At 40.7% G+C, this 19869-nt stretch overlaps 2 protein-coding genes across 3 annotated transcripts; both read left to right on the top strand.

Annotated features, from left to right (window-relative positions):
• The first annotated feature begins 720 nt into the window (after positions 1-720).
• Positions 721-9182, top strand: LOC113571928 (potassium-transporting ATPase alpha chain 1). The gene is made up of 23 exons (XM_027001152.2): positions 721-761; positions 856-975; positions 1116-1175; positions 1559-1762; positions 2039-2152; positions 2456-2590; positions 2703-2820; positions 3186-3454; positions 3720-3918; positions 4020-4129; positions 4317-4451; positions 4575-4767; positions 5005-5180; positions 5411-5547; positions 5864-6014; positions 6380-6548; positions 6752-6906; positions 7285-7408; positions 7630-7775; positions 7963-8096; positions 8300-8401; positions 8719-8810; positions 9022-9182. The coding sequence occupies exons 1-23, from the start codon at positions 750-752 to the stop codon at positions 9048-9050; spliced, it is 3084 nt and encodes a 1027-aa protein (XP_026856953.2). The 5' UTR covers positions 721-749; the 3' UTR covers positions 9051-9182.
• A 558-nt stretch (positions 9183-9740) lies between these two features.
• Positions 9741-19869, top strand: gapdhs (glyceraldehyde-3-phosphate dehydrogenase, spermatogenic). 2 transcript variants are annotated; one of them, XM_027001126.2, is made up of 11 exons: positions 9741-9845; positions 16379-16438; positions 16605-16701; positions 17008-17114; positions 17822-17912; positions 18026-18144; positions 18306-18387; positions 18526-18677; positions 18784-18946; positions 19206-19303; positions 19446-19869. In XM_027001126.2, the coding sequence occupies exons 2-11, from the start codon at positions 16410-16412 to the stop codon at positions 19513-19515; spliced, it is 1008 nt and encodes a 335-aa protein (XP_026856927.2). In that variant the 5' UTR covers positions 9741-9845; positions 16379-16409; the 3' UTR covers positions 19516-19869. The 2 variants fall into 2 exon arrangements, with proteins under 2 accessions (XP_026856927.2, XP_026856928.2); XM_027001127.2 differs by having other exon boundaries at positions 9785-9817.

The raw sequence follows: 19869 nt of genomic DNA, 5'->3' as shown, positions 1-19869 counted from the left end.
TGTAACACAAACACAAAATGCCTGCTTCTCATTTGCACTCACTTATTTAATTCCCACAGGTCCCCAAGTCCAGTGCTTCGCATTGACTTCCCTAAAGCCAAGCTACAAGCCTTCTTGAATAATCTTTCTTTTTTTCTCTTTTGTCTTTGAAACAATAAACCCCTTTTTCTCATTATCACACCTTACTCCTGACTTTGAGGAAATGTCAAATGATTTTTGAAAAGCACATTTTAAAACCAAGTTTAAAGAGTGCTATATATATATATGAAACCCAGAAGGAGAAAATGAAATCTAGAGCTTTGTCCATTTTTCAGCTGTTATACTGAAGGATATTCAGCGACCTTCACTTACATAAGTTGAAAGTTTAAAGTGTGCTCACTCAACAGGCAGCATGTTCTCAAACACAAAGGGAAATCTTGCTCTATCAAAAGCACTAGTAGTGATAAAACAGCGACAAGCAGCACACACTTACGTTTGAATGGGTGACATTGGGAATGCAGGTTGTTTCTGATTCTGAGTGTGTGATTCCAAGTGCATGTCCTACACTGAAGGGCATAAGGCAGAGCTATATAAACCTGCCTCAGCTGATTAACCTACTCTTTGCAGTTTCTGTTAGCTGGGGTGTGAGAACTAGGTGTCTCTTAGGATACCAGGACGTTGTCAAAATTTCAGGTGGAAAGAACTTGGGGGTTTGGACATCAATTGATTTGGGCGGCGAGTTAAGTCAGTCAGGGTCTAAGTGTGGCATCATGAATAAATCGGTAAGGTGCTCATAAAGACTCATAAGCAAGAGTGAACTGTCAGAACATCGTCTGTGTTTGGTGTCTCAAGAGTCTGCTTGCTTCTTCTTCACAGGACTCTTACGAGATGTTTGTGGAGATGGACAAAATGGATGGGGACATAGATGTGAAGATCAAGAAGAAAAAGATCAAGAAAAAAGAAAAACTGGAGCACATGAAAAAGGAGATGGACATTGTGAGTGGTACAGAGTACTGTGAGAGCAGAAATAAAATATTAGTTAATGCCTTTAAGTGTGATATGCTCATAAAGACAATACTATTATATATCCTTTGTTAATGTAGTTCTTACAAATGTAAATGTGTTCATTTGTGTAGGATGATCATGAAATCACAATAGAGGAATTAGAGATGAGATACTCAACCAGTGTTACCAAGGTAAGATTGACAGCTCTTTCTCTGTACATGGTAAATCTCAAAGGGAGAGTGAAATAGTGAACATTCCAGTTAAAACTCAGCACTGACGCAATAATACAAATGAGTGTTGATTAAAAACAAACAAACAAACAAAAAACATTTAAAAACATTGAAAAACATTAATTTCACAATTTCCAGATTTTGAATAAAAACCGGGAAAAAAAACACGCTCATCAAAGACAGGTGCTTTCTTAGGGGTCATTTTTGTCACACGCCTTTCATCTGCATCTGTAATTCTCATGAGTGCTTTGATAATCCAACACAGATTCTAAATATCAATGTGTTTCATTGTGCCATGTTCCAGGTGGGCTAACTCTCTTCCCTTGACCTGTCTCACACTACAGGGTCTGACCTCATGCATGGCCCAGCAAGTCCTGGAGCGAGACGGGCCCAATGAGCTCAAGCCTCCCAAGGGCACACCCGAGTATGTTAAGTTCGCCCGGCAACTGGCTGGAGGACTGCAGTGTCTTATGTGGGTTGCAGCTGTCATCTGCTTTATCGCGTTCGGCATTGAGTGTGCAAAGGATGAGGTCGCCAGCTATGACAATGTGAGCACAGTGACCAAAAGATGAGCCTCCTGAAAATCCAGCATTACTGGCCTCTTCACATTACATAATTAATCCCTGTTACAACACATTTCCATAGATTGTGAATGTACTTCTAATTATTTTTAACATTTTTGTTGGCATTGGAAAATACAATATAACTAAGTAGATATGGGCATGAAGACCTTTCCGATAGAGATTAATATTAAGAGATTATTTGCTGTTACTTTATTCGAAAACTCAGGTTTCCTAGTGGACTCTTTCTCTGTCCCTCTGCAGCTCTATCTGGCCATTACTCTTATTGCGGTTGTTGTGGTGACCGGCTGTTTTGGCTACTACCAGGAATTCAAGAGCACCAATATCATTGCCAGTTTCAAAAATCTGGTACCACAGGTAAGACCTCATGAGATGAAACCAGCACTGTAACTTGTGCACACATCACTACTAATGAAATCTAATTAAAACAAAATGCTTTATACAGGCAAAGCAATCAGACTGTCATTGAAGAGGGCAATAGCACTACAAATTTGAACATAACCTCAGCTCTATGCTAATTATGAAGATATTAACCAGCTAAACTGTGTAAGAACAGGAAGAATATTTAATCTCTCTAGTGCTGTGACTATTCCCATCCTGCGAATGAAACCTCTGCTATATCTTTCTATACAAAAGTTAGACCTTTGTTTTTATCTTCAGCAAGCCATAGTGATTAGGGATGGCCAGAAAAACCAGATCAATGCGACCTTGCTTGTGGTTGGCGATCTGGTGGAGATCAAAGGAGGTGACCGTGTTCCTGCTGACATCCGCATTATCACCTCACAGGGCTGCAAAGTATGTAACTTCTAGGTGGATTCCAAACTTCTGGGATAGTGGACACCCATTTGTGGGAAAACAAGCCCAAAGCTTGGGCTAATAACTGATTGGTCTCGATCATTATGCTCAGGTAGATAATTCATCTCTGACTGGCGAGTCAGAGCCTCAGACCAGGAGCCCGGAGTACACCCACGAGAGTCCGCTGGAGACACGCAACGTTGCCTTTTTTTCCACCACCTGCCTGGAGGGTAAGGCAGCATGCTAACACCACAAACACACACACACACACATACACTACAGCAGATGATGAAGCCTTACCGTCACTTAGTCAAGTACATCCTTATATTAATCACAGCCATATATAATGTGCAGTACACAGTGAGACAAAACAACCTTTCTTCTGGCCTCAAGGTACAAGATACTTTTATACATTGTGCATGATATACACAATGCTGGCAGGACATAAATAAGGTGCAATGGAAATAAGAAGCATGCATAAATAAAAGCACATAAATACCCCAATCACAAAAACATTTAATATGATAATAAAACATTCATTATTGTCAACAGTTAGTAGTTACTACTTTTGCTTCTGTGCTGTTCAACTGGACAGGCGTTGCCACGGGTCTGATCATCAACACTGGCGACCGCACCATCATTGGACGTATCGCCAGCCTTGCCTCTGGTGTGGGCAATGAGAAGACCCCCATTGCCATTGAGATTGAGCATTTTGTCGACATCATTGCTGGCCTGGCCATATTCTTTGGCTTTACATTCTTTGTGGTAGCCATGTTTATTGGTTATGCCTTCCTGGAGGCCATGATCTTCTTCATGGCTATCGTGGTGGCTTACGTACCTGAGGGACTTTTGGCTACAGTTACTGTGAGTACACAGAATTACATACTTAAAGCTTTGCTAAGAAATGTCAGAACCACAAAGTGAAAGCAGTAGTGTTCTAAAATGATAAAAAATAGCATGTTTCCGATTTAAAATATATCTATATGTAGCTAGAACACTAACAATGAGCATTAAAGATAAAAAGTATCTAAGGAGTTTTTGCATCTTAATAAACTACTGATGACATTTTTTTATATGTTTTTGATATGCCTTGAATGTTTCTATAAACTTTTTTTTCCAACACTGGCAGGTGTGTCTCTCTCTGACTGCCAAACGGCTGGCCAGGAAGAACTGTGTGGTGAAGAACTTAGAAGCAGTGGAGACCCTGGGCTCCACCTCTGTCATCTGCTCAGACAAGACTGGCACCCTGACGCAGAACCGTATGACCGTGGCTCATCTGTGGTTCGACAACATGATCCATGCTGCGGATACTACAGAGGACCAGTCAGGTGGGAGTCACATAAAAATGTGACTTGTGTGTGTGTGTGTGTGTGTGTGTGTGTGTGTGTCTGCATGCATCATTTATTGCTTATTGTTTGTCTTTGTGCAGGTCAGAGTTTTGACCAGTCCTCAGAAACGTGGCGAGCGCTGGGACGAGTGGCAAGTCTGTGCAATCGGGCAATTTTCAAGCCCAATCAGGAAAGTGTGCCTGTACCCAAGGTGAGGGAAAGTCAGCCAAATCAGATAAATCCTACTTTGCCCTTTCTCCTGATTTTCTCTCTCTCTATTTGCTTCCCTCACTCTCTTTCTCACACGTGCTCTCTCTTGCGCTCCCTCTCTCTCTGTGGAACTTCACAGAAATTAATCATGTTAAAATAATGTTTACCGTTCACAATTCCTGCCACAGAGAGAAGTGGTTGGCGATGCCTCTGAGACAGCCCTGCTGAAGTTCACAGAGTTAACCATTGGTAACATCATAGACTACAGAGCACGATTCAAAAAGGTCTGTGAGGTGCCTTTCAACTCTACCAATAAGTTTCAGGTAAGATATAATAATTGGGGAAACACATCCTTTCATTTTTCTTGCTTCTACTAACATCTGTACTTGCTTGTACAAACATCTGCCCATTTTGCTGTTTCTCTGTCTTCCTCTTGTGGTGGGTAGCTGTCAATACATGAGCTGGAGGATCCACTGGACTTGCGTTACCTGCTGGTGATGAAGGGGGCGCCAGAGAGAATTTTGGAACGCTGCTCAACGATCCTGATCAAGGGCCAGGAGCTGCCGCTGGATGAGCAATGGAAAGAGGCATTCCAGACTGCATACATGGATCTGGGAGGTCTTGGCGAGAGAGTGCTGGGTGAGAGAGCAACAGAGGATAATGGATGCTGTGTACTATGCAAGATCAAAAAGGAAAAATGAATGAAAAACACTATCTGTGTGACTAGAGATAACCTAATGTATAATGTACAACATTACAATTTTTAGGACAACCATTTTATCACTGTTAAAGAAGTGAATTGTGATGAATTTGCTGTGAAATTCAACATTTTTTGTATACCAGGAGAGTACTAGCAAAATGCCAAATTCTCCTTAGGTTTCTGCCACCTGTACTTGAATGAGAAGGAGTTTGCCCGTGGGTACAACTTTGACACTGATGACATGAACTTCCCCACATCTGGCTTGTGCTTTGCGGGTCTCATTTCTATGATTGACCCACCTCGTGCTACAGTGCCTGATGCTGTCATGAAATGTCGCACAGCAGGCATCCGTGTATGTTCAGACATCATGCCATAAATTCCAATTCACAAATATGTGTCCTAGTGCTGGGATCTACAGATCTGGTGCCTTGCTTAGTTGTGTAGTTACCCTGCTCTAAAAAAAATAAAAAATAAAAAAAAGCTTTAACTCATGAACTATTTATCAAGTCCTTCATGTTTGTTATAGCAGGAACAACATTAACAGTGTTTACTTTGTGTGTTCTGGAATTGTTCGGGTTGTAGGTTGTCATGGTCACTGGAGACCACCCCATCACAGCAAAAGCAATTGCTGCAAACGTTGGCATCATATCAGAGGGCAGTGAGACAGTGGAGGACATTGCCGCCAGACTGAGAATTCCTGTGGAGCAAGTTAAAAAGAGGTGAATCACAGCTCATGTATTGCTGGTCTGTATTTAATTATTGAACACAACATAATTACAGAGCAGAGAGAGCTCTGCCAAGCCAGATTGACTATACATTAAGAAAATTTAACATTGTCACAATGGCGTAATAACTTTAGAAAGTACAGAAGCTATTGCTTTGATAATTCTTACAAAAAAATGAGATCTGTTGTCACCAGCTCTGTAGTAGACTTGTAGTAGTGGGTGTGGCACTGAGGTAGTAGGAGTGGCACCAAGTTAAGATGTTTTTAGCAGAGACAGCTCACAGTGGTCGGTCTGATTCTATGGTCTACAGCGATGCCCGTGCATGTGTAATTAATGGAGGCCAGCTGAAGGAGATGACCAGTGACGAGCTGGACGAAGCTTTGCGGAATCATCCAGAAATGGTGTTCGCCCGCACCTCCCCCCAGCAGAAACTCATCATTGTTGAAAGCTGTCAGCGTCTGGTGAGGTCAATCGTAATACCAAGAGTCTAATTAATACAAGCTGACACTTGGGTAACATAGTGGAGTCATGCACTATGTTTGCAAAAGCCCATGTGCTCTATTACTTAACAGTGTGGAAAGGGGTTTAGACATCAGAATACAGGTGTCATCTTCAAACCAAGTTAATTCAGGGTTCTTTTATGTTCTCAACTTCTACTCTACTCAACATGATGACTGAAAACTGCCTTTTTATAATGGTCAATGCCTCTTAAAATTATCAGTGAAAATTCAGGATTTCTCATTCAAAATCCTGGAGTGTTGGGACTTCGACAAACATAAATCATGGTCTATTCATCTGACCAGCATGTCCACAACTATCTCCACAGGGCTCCATTGTGGCTGTGACAGGGGATGGGGTGAATGACTCCCCTGCTCTGAAGAAGGCAGACATTGGGATCGCCATGGGCATCGCTGGTTCTGATGCTGCCAAAAATGCTGCAGACATGATCCTGCTGGATGATAACTTCGCCTCTATCGTAACAGGAGTAGAACAAGGTGGGTGAGCACCACTCAAGCTCCACATTCTGTGAATTCTTAATAATACTAAACTTTGGTAAAGCTTTTTTGGGGAAATATATGTGATATTGTAAATTTACATGTATCAATATTAATATATAAAACATATGGTGTCTGTGTCACATAAAATATTACTATACTGGAAGTAATTATTTTTATACTGTATTCATTCTGTGATGCAGGTCGTCTCATCTTTGATAACCTAAAAAAGTCCATTGCCTACACTCTGACAAAGAACATTCCAGAGCTGACCCCCTACCTCATCTACATTACTGTCAGTGTACCACTGCCTCTAGGCTGTATCACTATTCTCTTCATCGAGCTCGCCACTGACATTGTGAGTGCACTATCACCATTACAAGTCACTGTACACCCATTTTTAATTAACTTCACCAATGGGTTTTTTTTTTCACTTAAGCTCCCTTTTATTTTATCTTCCCATACCCTAAAAATAGTTTAATAAAGAAATGAAGATGTTGAACTTAAATTTAAAAGCTGTATCAACCCCCTTATTTTTTTACAATAGCATGTGAAATCATGCACCTTCATCTATTAGAAAAGATAAGCTGAGTATAATGTTGTCATGGCAATTGACTTATATGTGTTTATCAATATTGTTATCAATATCACTTCCACTTTTCCCCAGCCCTTAAAAATGAGAAGTTACACATAATGCATACTAAATTCCATGTTAAATAAGTTCAATTTTTCGTAGTTTCCCTCAGTATCTCTGGCCTATGAAAAAGCTGAGAGTGACATCATGCATCTAAAGCCCAGAAACCCACGGAAAAATAGGCTGGTGAATGAAGCACTAGCTGTCTACTCTTACTTTCAGATAGGTATGGCATGCTGCTACTACTATGTTACTACTATTAGCAGTGATTTTCATTCATGTGCATTCATCAATAATAAGGTAAAGATCCCTTTCCCTTAGCTCCTGGTCTTATTGTTTGTCCCTCCAAGTGTCCAAGTATTGTGTCAAAGTATTTATTCTGCCAAATACTGCTTTTCTCTCTCTCTCTTTCCATCTCCATCTCTTTCTCTTTCTCACATTCTCCAGGAGCAATCCAGTCTTTTGCTGGTTTCACAGATTACTTCACAGCAATGGCCCAGGAGGGCTGGTACCCACTGCTGTGTGTGGGCCTCCGCTCTCAGTGGGAAAATGTGCGACTACAGGACCTGCAGGACAGCTATGGACAAGAATGGGTCAGTATAAGAAAATCAGTGCTCAAACTGAAGGGTTAAAAAGCTTGCACGAGCATCAAACCTCTGCATCCAATGAAAATCAATGCTATCAAAACCTCTGTAACACTGAGAAATGACTCTCACTGATGAAAAAAAGATTAACTTGTGTGGAAATGGATTGTCCAAAATTTGCCCTCTTCTCTGACAGACATACAGCCAGCGTTTGTATCAGGAGTATACCTGCTACACGGTGTTCTTCGTCAGCATCGAAGTCTGCCAGATTGCAGATGTGTTGATCAGGAAAACCCGACGTCTCTCTGTCTTCCAACAGGGCTTTTTCAGGTCAGGCTGTCCCATATGCTGCATATACAAACAAATAACAAAAAATAAATAAATTCTCTGATATAGTATCTCTTGCATGTTATACAGAGAATGTTAGTGATGTTAGAAATGGAAGGAAGGCATATAAGTGAATGTCTAGACAGCACTCCAGCACTAGTGATGACTGAGCTACTGTGACAATGACTCCTTTCTTCTTAATGCAGAAATCGTGTGCTTGTGGCTGCAATAGTGTTCCAGCTATGTCTTGGCAATCTGCTCTGCTACTGCCCAGGGATGCCAAACATCTTCAACTTCATGCCCATTAGGTAGTTTACTCTCCATATCTTCTCCATGTGTGCATTAGGTAGATTACTTCTCCACATCTTCTACCCATAATGGGTAGAAGTTTACTCTCCATGCTTTCTCCGTGTACCCATTAGGTAGTGCACACTGCATGTTTTTTTTTGTTTTCCTCTGTTTGTCTCTGATAGTGTACTAGAGTTACATAAAACAGGCACACCCCATGCTCCATTTTAAGTACTTTATCTGAGTTATGATGAAACTCAAAAAATGGATGCATTGACCTAAGAAGTCTGTATTCCACTACTGACTTGGTTTTGGTCTGTTCTGTGTTTCTTCAAAGAGTACAGTGGTGGTTTGTGCCTCTGCCATATGGTATACTAATCTTCGTGTATGATGAGATAAGGAAATTGGGGGTGAGAAGACATCCGGGCAGTAAGTATCTAAAATATGTGGGGCTTTTAATCTCATGAAACTAATATATATATATATATATATATATATATATATATATATATATATATATATATATATATATATATATATATATATATATATATATATATATATATATACATACATACATATAAAATGTATCAAAGATAGGCTGACACTAATTCTTCCCACTCTTTTTATTTTTCAACAGGCTGGTGGGATCAGGAGTTGTATTACTGAGGCAGCAGGCTCATTTATTGTTGAATGACATGATTATTTTGTGGGGATAAACTATATCTGACATCAGCGAATGATAATGTTTTTATATGTGGTATGAAATTTCACAAATTTCATTTAAAAAATATAAATAAAAATAAACTGCCATTATATATCTGTCGCTTCCAATGTTGACTAAATTATTACTTCTTAATCCACTTTATTACAGAAAACGGGCTGAATTGAGTTTTATTCTACCACGAATAACTTTTTCCCCCCCGCTACATTATGCATTTAGTCTTCACAGCCCAATCCAACAGGGACGTTCTGTCATGCACGTAGCTCGTCTGACCGTGTCCGCGTACATCGCCACGTGCTCCGCACGTTTTTTTAAACTACTAATACATCCTTCAAGGCATCAGGTCATCTTTGACATAACATAAAGTATGAATTAAACGATGGCCCAATCCTAACTATGGTACATGCTTTGAAAACCAAAAGACCAACAATTAGTTTATGACAACATTCATTCTATTGTGCAGCAATTATCTGACTACTTTAACACATCTTTTCATTGCATGTCGCATCGTTGGTATCTTGATACGTATCCACTCCGTCTCCATGTTGTTTCCATAGCAGCCGTCCTCCTGTCCATACGTTCCACCTAAGTTTAAATCCATCTCCCAGCAGGGGACGTCACGTTACCAGGGAGACTAGATCCGTGCACGTGCACAGTATATAATAGGACGCACTAGGCTGAAACTGCAGAGGGTGCAGCATCATTTGACGGGGTAAGATCAAGCTCTCTTCTTGTCACAGGTCAGTTTTACACTCGGTTGATTTATTTCCGAAATTCTGACTTTTCACTCTATTTCTACGTAATGTGCGACTAACACACCTTGAAGTTTGGAAGAAAATGTATCTACATCAAGGGATGGATTAGGGATGTGTCCTTCCGCATTAAGTATCGTGGCAAGGACGCAGTTTAGCTAACTGGCTGGCCAACTAGTTATTTAACTTTAATCATTCACTAGGTTGTAAACCAAATATTGATTCACTGAACTGTAATACTGTTGGTAACAATGGCTTACGATCTCGGAGAATGTTTAACTGTAGTAATAAATTAACAAATATTAATAAGAGGTTCTTTAGCTAACGTTGGCAGGCCGGCTTTGGTGCAACTAAAGTTTGCGAAAGAATGCACGAATTTCGAAACATTTGTTAGCTACATCTCGCATGAAGTTAATCCCCCGGTGTATAGTATCAACGGGAACCGTCGTGGTTTTTGTATTCGACATCTGAAAAATTAAACTATAGAAATTTTATGAATCGGTGTTACGCGTGCGTGCCAGCTAGCTACGTGCATCAGAAGCTTCTCGTGATGAACACTCATGCGTCATGTTTTTTTTCCAGATCTCATCGACCTACAGATGTTTCTTTTATTAAAATGTTGCAAACATTGAAGTAGCCAATAAGGCACACTAGCACATATTTGCTATATACAGTTATACAATTTTCATAAATGTTTCAGGGTTGCTGTACAATCGGGGAAATTGAAGAGCCGCGACATATGATATTTTTGGGCTAGTGAGATAAACGCAGTTAACGGTTTCCTTCCTCTTAAACAAGAAAGCAACAAGTAATTGTACATCTTCTCCCGGCTGAACACTACGAGCTGTGTTCAGCAGGCCGCTAGCATCCCTCATTGAAGGTCGTCGCGTTCAAGGTCAGACGAAGCATATTTTATCCTTTTCCGTTTGCAATACGTCAGCGTTAGAGCCAGTATTATACATGAACGACGGTGTATGTATGCATTATGAGTAACCAACTTAATCTTACGTTGAAGTAGGGTTATTTAGCCATCTTTGTAATAGCCCTGCAAGGCTCGGTTGTCCCTATGTAGCTTTCTACGTCTACGTGCTTAACGGCAAGTATGGTGCTGCGGTTGCAACGAGAACCAGTTTGAGTCAGATCCGCCTAAAGGGGGATTTGAACTGTTCTTCGGGGCGGAGTTATTCCATCTACTATTTGTAACTTTTAGTTCTTTTTTTGGTTTCTAGACCATCGGTTCAAATTTGTTCGTTGCTACTGAGAGCTGGATGCTGTATAAGAGGTTATTTTCGATTGCCTCTGAAAATGGTTTCTGACCATACTTTCTCCTGTACTCTGTTGATTACACATAAGTATTATAGAGATTAAGAGATGTGATGCGATATAACAATCTGATCAGCAGATTTTGTTGTGTAATATGATGTAAATGTCTAATCAGCAGTCATTTTAGAAGGCACGGCACGGCCTGTTTTTTGCATAAGAATGTTGATGTTCTCTGCATGATGACACAGCACATGCGTCCTCTGCAGGCAGATCACACCAGGCTTCCTCATCCCCACCCCCACACTGACCTAACTGCAGACCAAGTCCGCAGAATGCTCTTGTGTTCTAATGTACATATTTTTCCATTCCTAAGCTTTAGACTTGTAAACCTTCAAATCATTATACTGTCCAGTTGCCTATAAGAGTGTAAGAGAAAAATGAAACCTGAGAGCTGTTACAACTACACAAATTAACCAATTAAATATAATTTTTGAAATGGGCCAAGTGTTGTCTATTATCGTTAACTCTGTATAGCAAGTTTTTTTGCTTTGTTTTGTTTTGTTTTTTTAGTCACAGAAGAGAGTATATAATTTCCTAAGGTGTATGGGGCTTTTGCTCTGCCGTTAGAGAAGTCTGTTGTACAGCTTGCTCTCTGTTCATCACCTCATGTTCTGACCAGGCTGGTGGAAAGAGTGAGAGGTAGAGGCTGGAGGGTTAAGAGAAAGGGAAGTTTAGAGAGTGGAAAAGGTAGTACGGGTGTGGGTGTAAAATGACATTTTTTTCTTCTTTGTTACACGTGTAATTCAGTGCTACTTACATGCAAGGGTTGTACTGCACAATAAAACTCAATTCTGTCTCCAGAAATGAGTCACTGTTAGCCTGCAGCCATATATGAGTTGTACACTGGTGAAGGAATGTGTAGTTTCCGCCTTTGTGTGGCTATTTCACTAGTGTGGCCACGGTATGACGCAGCATTTCCTTAAAATGGCTTCTGTTCATTCTCCCCAAGCATGAATGGACCCTCCGAGATAAACTGTAAACTGTTTCTATATATTAGTCACAAAATTACAAACTAATGAAGTATGACGTGTCATGCTTTCAACTGAAAAGCCTAGTATATTCATCTATCACTCTATTTTTACCAAGCCAAAAGCTAAGATAAATGTTTAAATGTATGTTAAATAGAATTTTATTTTCTTTGCTCCCATTTCTAGAATTGTGCCATAATAAAATACTTTATAGGACCTTATTTGCTTATATGTAGGTGTGATTGTCCCTGGGAGATGCTGGCCCACTTAGTTTGTGCTATGCTCTGGTGTGGATGGGTGTTTTTGGAAGGAGAAACGGCTTCTAAGAGGGTTGATGCAGTTGCAGCCCTGTCTGTCCCTCCGTCTTGGAAAGAATAGCGTAACACCATCACCTCGACCAAGGGCTTCTCTCGCTAGCTGTGTGCAATTTGTTCACCCTGGCATGTAATGTTAATTTATATTACTAGATGGTTATACTTATTATTATAATTTCATTAATTCTTACATAAATAATATAAATATATATTATTTTGGTTTTATCCAAGTAACGGTTATTATTGTGTTGCATCATGGAATTGTTGCTCACTTGGAGTGGTGGTAATGCAGAACTATGCAGCAATTGAATCTGTGCCAAGGCAGAGCTGGACCTCAATGGTCATTTGTTAGTCCTCCTTTGGAATCACCGTCCTGGGGCCAGCAGGCTGAGCCACTCCCCCAACTCTTGAGGTTCTGTCTCAGAGCCACAAGACCTTTCTGACTGGCACCTGCATGTCATGCACCTACATACTACTCTTTTTAAATGACCCCCCCCCCCCCCCCCCCCCCCCCAGTATGTGCCCATAGAGTCCAATAGCATGCGGTTTATTGTGCATGTAGATTTAGACTGTGTACTCCCGGTTAAAAATGAATAATATGCAGGAGATTTAAAGGAGAAAGAGTAGGCAACATGAATAAAACAAAAGAAGTTAAAGGAAGGGGAAACTGGAGATGTAGCAATAGAAATTATTCTCACCCTGCCTCTCTTGGTGACCTTGGCTAGTGTCACATGATCCACCACTGCATTACCCCGCCCTCACCACTGCAGGGCCCAGACATGCAGCGGCGCATGTTTCAATGCAACGTTTTTCACAATGGTTTATATAGATGTTGTAGTGTTGTATTCTGATAAGTCCATCAGTGCTGGAGAATTAAAATACTGACAGATACAGTCCAGCAGACATCTTACAACCCTTAGTAAGACAGAATCTTCTGACTGGGTTCTTCTAGGCCTGTTGATTCCTTCCATACGCGGTGTATTCTGGGGCCATGTAGAAGCAGCATAGGCCAGGGGACTGGAGAGATTAGGATTATCCGGAATGGTGCAGCAGACTATTTGCTTGTATGTATGCACACACACAGGTATAGATTAGGAGATTAGTGAAATGAGATGCAAGGGCACAGTTGAATTAGACTGAGAGGCAGACCTGATCCTGTTATTTCTACATTTGTTTGCTTGGTTTTTTTTTTTGTCAGCACATTGACAGACAGAAGCTTATATAGCTGTGGTATGGTGGGAATCATTTTTATCACTTTCCCAATGGAAAAACTGTAAGAGGTAATGGACAGGTATCTCCTATAGACTACCATTCTGTGCCAATATGCTGTTGTTGGGTTTTTTGCAGCTTATAAAGTACAACAATTTAATAATAACAATCAGAACAAGTGAGACATGAAATTACTGAACCTAAATGAACATGTATTTAACACTACTATCGTTTGTATTGTCTGTGTTTGCTTTAGTAGATCTGCATTCTGTTTGCAGTTGTGATGTCAGTCGGGAGCGAGCAAGACACGAGTGTGGGAATGGAGCTTCTTCATTCTCCATAATAAGAACAAACAAAAATGAACAGAAATAAAAGCAGTGCTGACAGTTGACACAGCTGCTGTGACAGTTTCAACACAGCAGAGAAGGAAGCCTAATGTATAGCTTGCAATAAATGCAGGGCGTTGTCTCGAAGGCAGTAGCAAGGAACAATGCGTAGCGCTGGATTTCAATAGAGGGAGAAACAAAGGGGTCATAACAATGCACAGGAGCAAGCAGACAGTAATCGGGTGATTGGCAGCAGGGCAGGTGTATGCGTGTGTGTGTGTGTGTGTGAGAGACAGTGGGTGTGTCCCTTGGGCGGGGTGCCTGGCACACCATGACAGCTAATTGTAAAAAAGTATTAACTAAACAAAATGTCCACAGGTAATAAAAAAAAAAAAAAACTTTGTAAAAAACAAACAAACAAAATGGCATTTAATTCATTGACCGATTTATTGTTCAACCACTAGTCTGTAATGCATATGTGCTTTCACATTTTGTTGGAGTGAACCAAAGGCCTGTGCATTTTTAAGCATTTAGGCATGCATTTGTGTATTGACCGCAGCACAGTTTCTCTCTGCAAAATATGCATTCCCTTCATTAAACTATAACCTGCAATGCATTTAGGCTATAAATCAATTTTTTAAGGTCTGTGAAATAATTCTGGTAATTAACTTTTTATTTTTATTGAGTTATTGTTGAAATTTTCAAGGTTTTTGCATTACCCCATGTCTCTAGCTGTTAACTGTTTTACTTCCTGCTGCAAAGGATATACCATTATCCCTGCAAAGAGAAAATTCTTTGTCAGTTCTGGACTTGTATAGCATGATGTGTTGCTTTTTTGAAAAAAAAAAAAACAAAACGTATGAGGAAAGATATTTGACAGATTGTCCTCACAGCAAAACTTGTATGTTACTACCCCGTTATCAGAATACTGCAGTAGCCCACGTTTTGTACATTTCTAGTCAGTTGTAATAACGTAAAACCCATCCTGAATTATGACCTACCTTGTGCAATGGCTGCAGTGCTGCAGGATACTGAGTAACTGGGAGATTGCATCATTCAGTGTTAGGCCTAACTTGCACAATTTAATTTCATAATGTAATACACTTCCTTTAAACTACTCTAAATAAAAAATGAGTCAAAACTGCTACATTTTTCATATTCACAAAACATTTTGTACCATTTATTACTCTGTAATTCAAAGACACCAGAGTGTGATCTATACTTCCCATGACCTTCTACTTCTACTTCTACTCTGCTGTCTCCACAAGCTCAACTGTCCTGCCACTTTCCCCAACTTGAACTAACTATATATGGAAAGACAGGCTGGCTTGACTGTCCACACTACACATTTTGTATTCAGCAGATTTAGGTTGCATAACCAACCGGGTGTTTGTTCTAGGCATGTTCTTGCATCTTGGTGGGAGGAGGGGTACATTGTCTACATATTATAGAGGTTTTATTGCAAATAGATTGTACATGCAGCTACTTGCTCCAGCAGACATTTACCCTCATTGCTCACTGAACTGTACCTGACTATGTGTGCATACACCCCTTTCTTCACATTGACCATGCTGTAAGATTTCTTTATGTTTCTCCTACATTCTGCAGCACTTGGAGGAAAATCCATTAAGTTTCTTACAAATTAAATTTAACGAGCCTGTGAAGGAGTCAGCACATGCCAGAGGTTATTTACTGATACAAGCAATAACAATGAAAGGATTGTCCAGCCTGGCCCTACACACCTTGATAACGTTTTGTTACTAGTTGACCTTTTCCTGATCCAAAGACAATGGATGTGACTCTGAGCCAAGCTAGTAAAAGTATGTGGGTGTTGTGTGCCAGAGTTTGGAGCTCCCTGCACACATGCTAATGGGGGCAAGAACAATATGATCTCCAGTAGCAACATGATCCCAAAAAAAACAACCCCACTTTACAAAGAGCTAGAGTGCAGAGTGCTAGTTTTACAGAACCAAGAGTGTCTGTATACACCAGCCTGCATTTGTTTAAGAAGATTAGTTTGTAGGAGTAGCTCCATTGTAAATTTATGTACATAACGTTTTAGATGTTACCTAGTAGTGATTAACTTTTTAAGTAAAAAAATGAAGTATGATTTGAAGAGGATGTGTGGTTTATCAGCTTAGCTGTCTCTGCTTCTGGAACTGTAATGGATCAATAACTTTAGTATCCATTTGTTTAGAACTAAAATACTCAATTACTCTGCAAACAGTACTTTTTTTTCCTTGTGTTTAATATGATTCTGCTATCCGTTACATTTTATGTGTTTTTAGCATTGTTTGCACCCAGTATTTTAGGTCTAATACATCAGGTTGTGGCTTGATTGTACCCATTGAACTAATGTACTACTTTTTCTTTTTTGTTAGGTTCTAAACCACAATCCACTTTACTGTAAAAATGTCAGACCTTTGTGTTGGAATCAACGGGTGAGCAATTCACTTTCTCCCCATCTAGAACTTAATGCACATAGTTCTGAGCAATATAAATTAAAGAGTAACAGCATGTTCTATGTAAAATAACTTAAAATATTCAGCAAGATGTTTTACCCAAGGAAGATTGTCACACATCATAAACATATCTCTCTCCTTTCAGTTTTGGCCGCATTGGCCGCCTGGTCCTAAGGGCCTGCCTGCAGAAGGGAATCAAAGTCACGGCCATCAACGACCCCTTCATTGATCTGAAGTACATGGTGAGTCCAGGCTGGTTGATCCCTACTCCCATTGCCAGCACTGTGTGCCCCTAAAGAGAGACCCAGTTCCCGGTGATCCTCACATCCAGTTCTAATGATCCCATCTACCGAGCAGTTTCAGATTTTCCTTGCTTTAAAGCACTTGGTCTATCTTGTGTGGACTTAATTAGTTGGATATTTGTAGTGCTGGGAAGAAAGTGTTGTGGATTAACAAAACCCAGGGTAACTGCAGTTTGTTGGTCTGCGTTTAGTCTGATGCTGAGCTTTGAAAGAAGACATTTACAAATATGTTCTTTCATCCCATAGGTCTACATGTTCAAATTTGACTCCACCCATGGCTGTTTTGCTGGAGACGTGCGACAGGAGGATGGCAAGCTGATTGTTGACGGCCAAACTATCTCAGTTTTCCAGTGGTGAGTTTTACAGGCCTGTCAACTAGCTATTGTGTTTGTCTGGCCCATCCCAAGTTGTTCTCAAACCAGTTAGTGAATTCCGCACATTGGAGTCCATAGCAGGTCAGTGTTCTTCACGTCCATGAACGCTTCAGCACTTGCACTGTCAGCAATTAATTAGGTAATTAGCCTAGATACTGATTCCAGTGTGTTGCAGTGATATGGCTCATGGCATCTACACAATATAGTAGCTTTGCTCTGTGGCATCAGCTCCCTGCACAAAGCTCTGGATCAGAGGTGCTAATTCCCATCTGGTATCATTGGCCTTTGAGGCCCGCCATCAGTGAGTAAAGTCACATAGCAATAACAAAAGACTATGTTATACAGAGTGAAAGAGAGGCCCACTTGGTTGGCTTCGTTACATTCAAAAGGTTCTTCTCCAACAATGCTAATATTGTATGAAAACTTGGACAGGAGTCAGTGTGCATAACACAAATTGTATAATGTGAACTAATCCTCATTGGCATGAATGCATTATTGGGATTTTGGAGAATGTTTTTACATCTGGGTGTTTAGTGCTCGCCCATAGCATCAATGGATAGCAGTGACTTGTTCAAGGGTATACTGGTAGCGGTCATCAGCTAGCATGAAGCCACCACCAGCTATCACCATCCTTTTAAAGGCAGCCAGTGCTCAGCGGTGTTCTTCTTGTTTCCTGCTTCTCTTAGTATGAAGCCTGCTGAGATCCCATGGGGTGACGCTGGCGCTCTCTATGTTGTTGAGTCCACTGGAGTCTTCCTAAGCATTGAGAAGGCCTCTGTAAGTTCCCTCATCCCCTATTACCTACTACACAGAGACATCAGAGTTCCTGCATCTAACTGAGTGGATCCCCCCTCCCCCCCAAAGTTACCATCTTTGTTTGATCTCTAAAGGCTCACCTGCAGGGTGGCGCCAAGCGCGTGGTTGTTTCTGCCCCCTCCCCCGATGCCCCTATGTTTGTGATGGGTGTCAATGAGGACAAGTATGACCCCTCCAGCATGAACATTGTCAGGTGAGCTTAGTGTCTTTCAACAAAAGTGTGGTTGCATTGCATGTTTTATAAATACTGACAGAAATACTCAGTGTTTGCATGTTTTTTAATTTTAATTTAATTATTTTTATTTATAATCAATTAACAGCTATAACATAGATATTTTGTCATTTACCTCACAGCAATGCATCCTGCACAACTAATTGCTTAGCTCCTTTGGCCAAGGTCATCCATGATAACTTTGGCATTGAGGAGGCACTCATGGTAAGTGGAGGGTTGTGTGACTGACTATTTGCAAGAAACCCTTTTCACTCTAATTTGCTTCAGGTGTTATAAAGGATTTTTAGGTATTTTTCTTTTAAATTTTTACATTTTATCCTTCTTTTCTTATCTTTGTCACAGACCACAGTCCATGCCTACACTGCCACCCAGAAGACCGTGGATGGCCCATCAGCCAAGGCCTGGCGTGATGGTCGTGGCGCTCACCAAAACATCATTCCCGCTTCCACTGGTGCTGCCAAGGCTGTGGGCAAAGTCATCCCCGAGCTCAACGGGTCAGTCCCCGAGATGCAAAAACATAAAACCCAGCACTTAGTTGCTGTCATTGCCTGAGATGAACAAAAACGAGCTGGAGCTTTCTTGTTCCTGTGACGTAAACAGGAAGCTGACAGGCATGGCGTTCCGTGTCCCCGTGGCTGACGTGTCTGTGGTGGATCTGACCTGCCGCCTGTCATCACCCGCCAGCTACGCTGCCATCAAGGACGCCGTCAAGAAGGCTTCACAGGGACCCATGAAGGGAATTCTGGGATATACAGAGGACATGGTATGTGAAGAATAATAAATTATATATGCATAGCATGTAATGAAATCTATTACAGCATTGGATCTCAAAAGTTTTACACCGCATACCACCTCAGAACCACCATTATGAACAACATTATTTTATTTTTAAAACAAAATTTCTGAGTTTCCTCCACACACCACTAGATGGCGTATACCATGGCATGAGATACCATATCAGTGCATTACAGCTATATATTCTGAAACTACACCATAACATGAATAAAAAAATGTTTGTTTAGGTTGTGTCCTCTGACTTCATTGGTGACACCCACTCCTCTGTCTTTGATGCTGGTGCCGGCATTTCCCTCAACGACAACTTTGTCAAACTCATCTCTTGGTAAGCTATTGAACACTGCATTACCCTTCCTAGGTTATGCTCTTTCCAGTCATTTTTCTTATTCTCAAAGCTGCATGTATGATTTATGTCTTGAATGCAAAGAGGATTTAAAAAAAATCTTTTTGCCCCTTTTCTTTTACAGGTATGACAACGAGTTTGGCTATAGCCACCGTGTTACTGACCTCTTAATGCACATGCACTCCAAGGAGTAAAGATGTGTGTTTCATGATACACTTAGACACCCAGATGGGATTACCATTCCTTATTTTACACGCACTTAATGTCATAGCCATAGTGACACAGCCTAGCACTCCTCCCCCTCGTCTACGAGACGCGTTAGTCTCCGTAGTAAGTCTGTGTGCGAGTGTTTCGTTTTTCCTTTATGAGAAAGTCCCCCTTGGAGACAGTTTTGAGTATTTGTGTCTGTCACCCCACAAGCATTGCTGTAGATGTTACCATATTGGATGTTATATTGGAGTTATGAATTGATGGTTAAATATTATGTGAGAATACTGTAACACTGTTAAAGAGGACATAAATAAATATAAAATAGAGTTTGAAAAATA

The sequence above is a fragment of the Electrophorus electricus genome, chromosome 5 (assembly GCF_013358815.1).
Source record: "Electrophorus electricus isolate fEleEle1 chromosome 5, fEleEle1.pri, whole genome shotgun sequence".
Taxonomy (NCBI): Eukaryota; Metazoa; Chordata; class Actinopteri; order Gymnotiformes; family Gymnotidae; genus Electrophorus; species Electrophorus electricus.
The sequence above is the reverse complement of the archived record's forward strand: the minus strand, read 5'-3'. Positions and strand labels throughout refer to the sequence as shown.

Bases quoted from the DNA above. Each gene is read 5' to 3' on its own strand.
- LOC113571928 (XM_027001152.2), top strand. The intron at 5,181-5,410 runs GTATGTTCAGAC...TTCGGGTTGTAG, and splicing joins GTCGCACAGCAGGCATCCGT to GTTGTCATGGTCACTGGAGA. The intron at 8,097-8,299 runs GTCAGGCTGTCC...TTCTTAATGCAG, and splicing joins TTCCAACAGGGCTTTTTCAG to AAATCGTGTGCTTGTGGCTG.
- gapdhs (XM_027001126.2), top strand. From the start codon at position 16,410: ATGTCAGACCTTTGTGTTGGAATCAACGG. The intron at 16,439-16,604 runs GTGAGCAATTCA...CTCTCCTTTCAG, and splicing joins CTTTGTGTTGGAATCAACGG to TTTTGGCCGCATTGGCCGCC. The intron at 16,702-17,007 runs GTGAGTCCAGGC...TTCATCCCATAG, and splicing joins TCATTGATCTGAAGTACATG to GTCTACATGTTCAAATTTGA.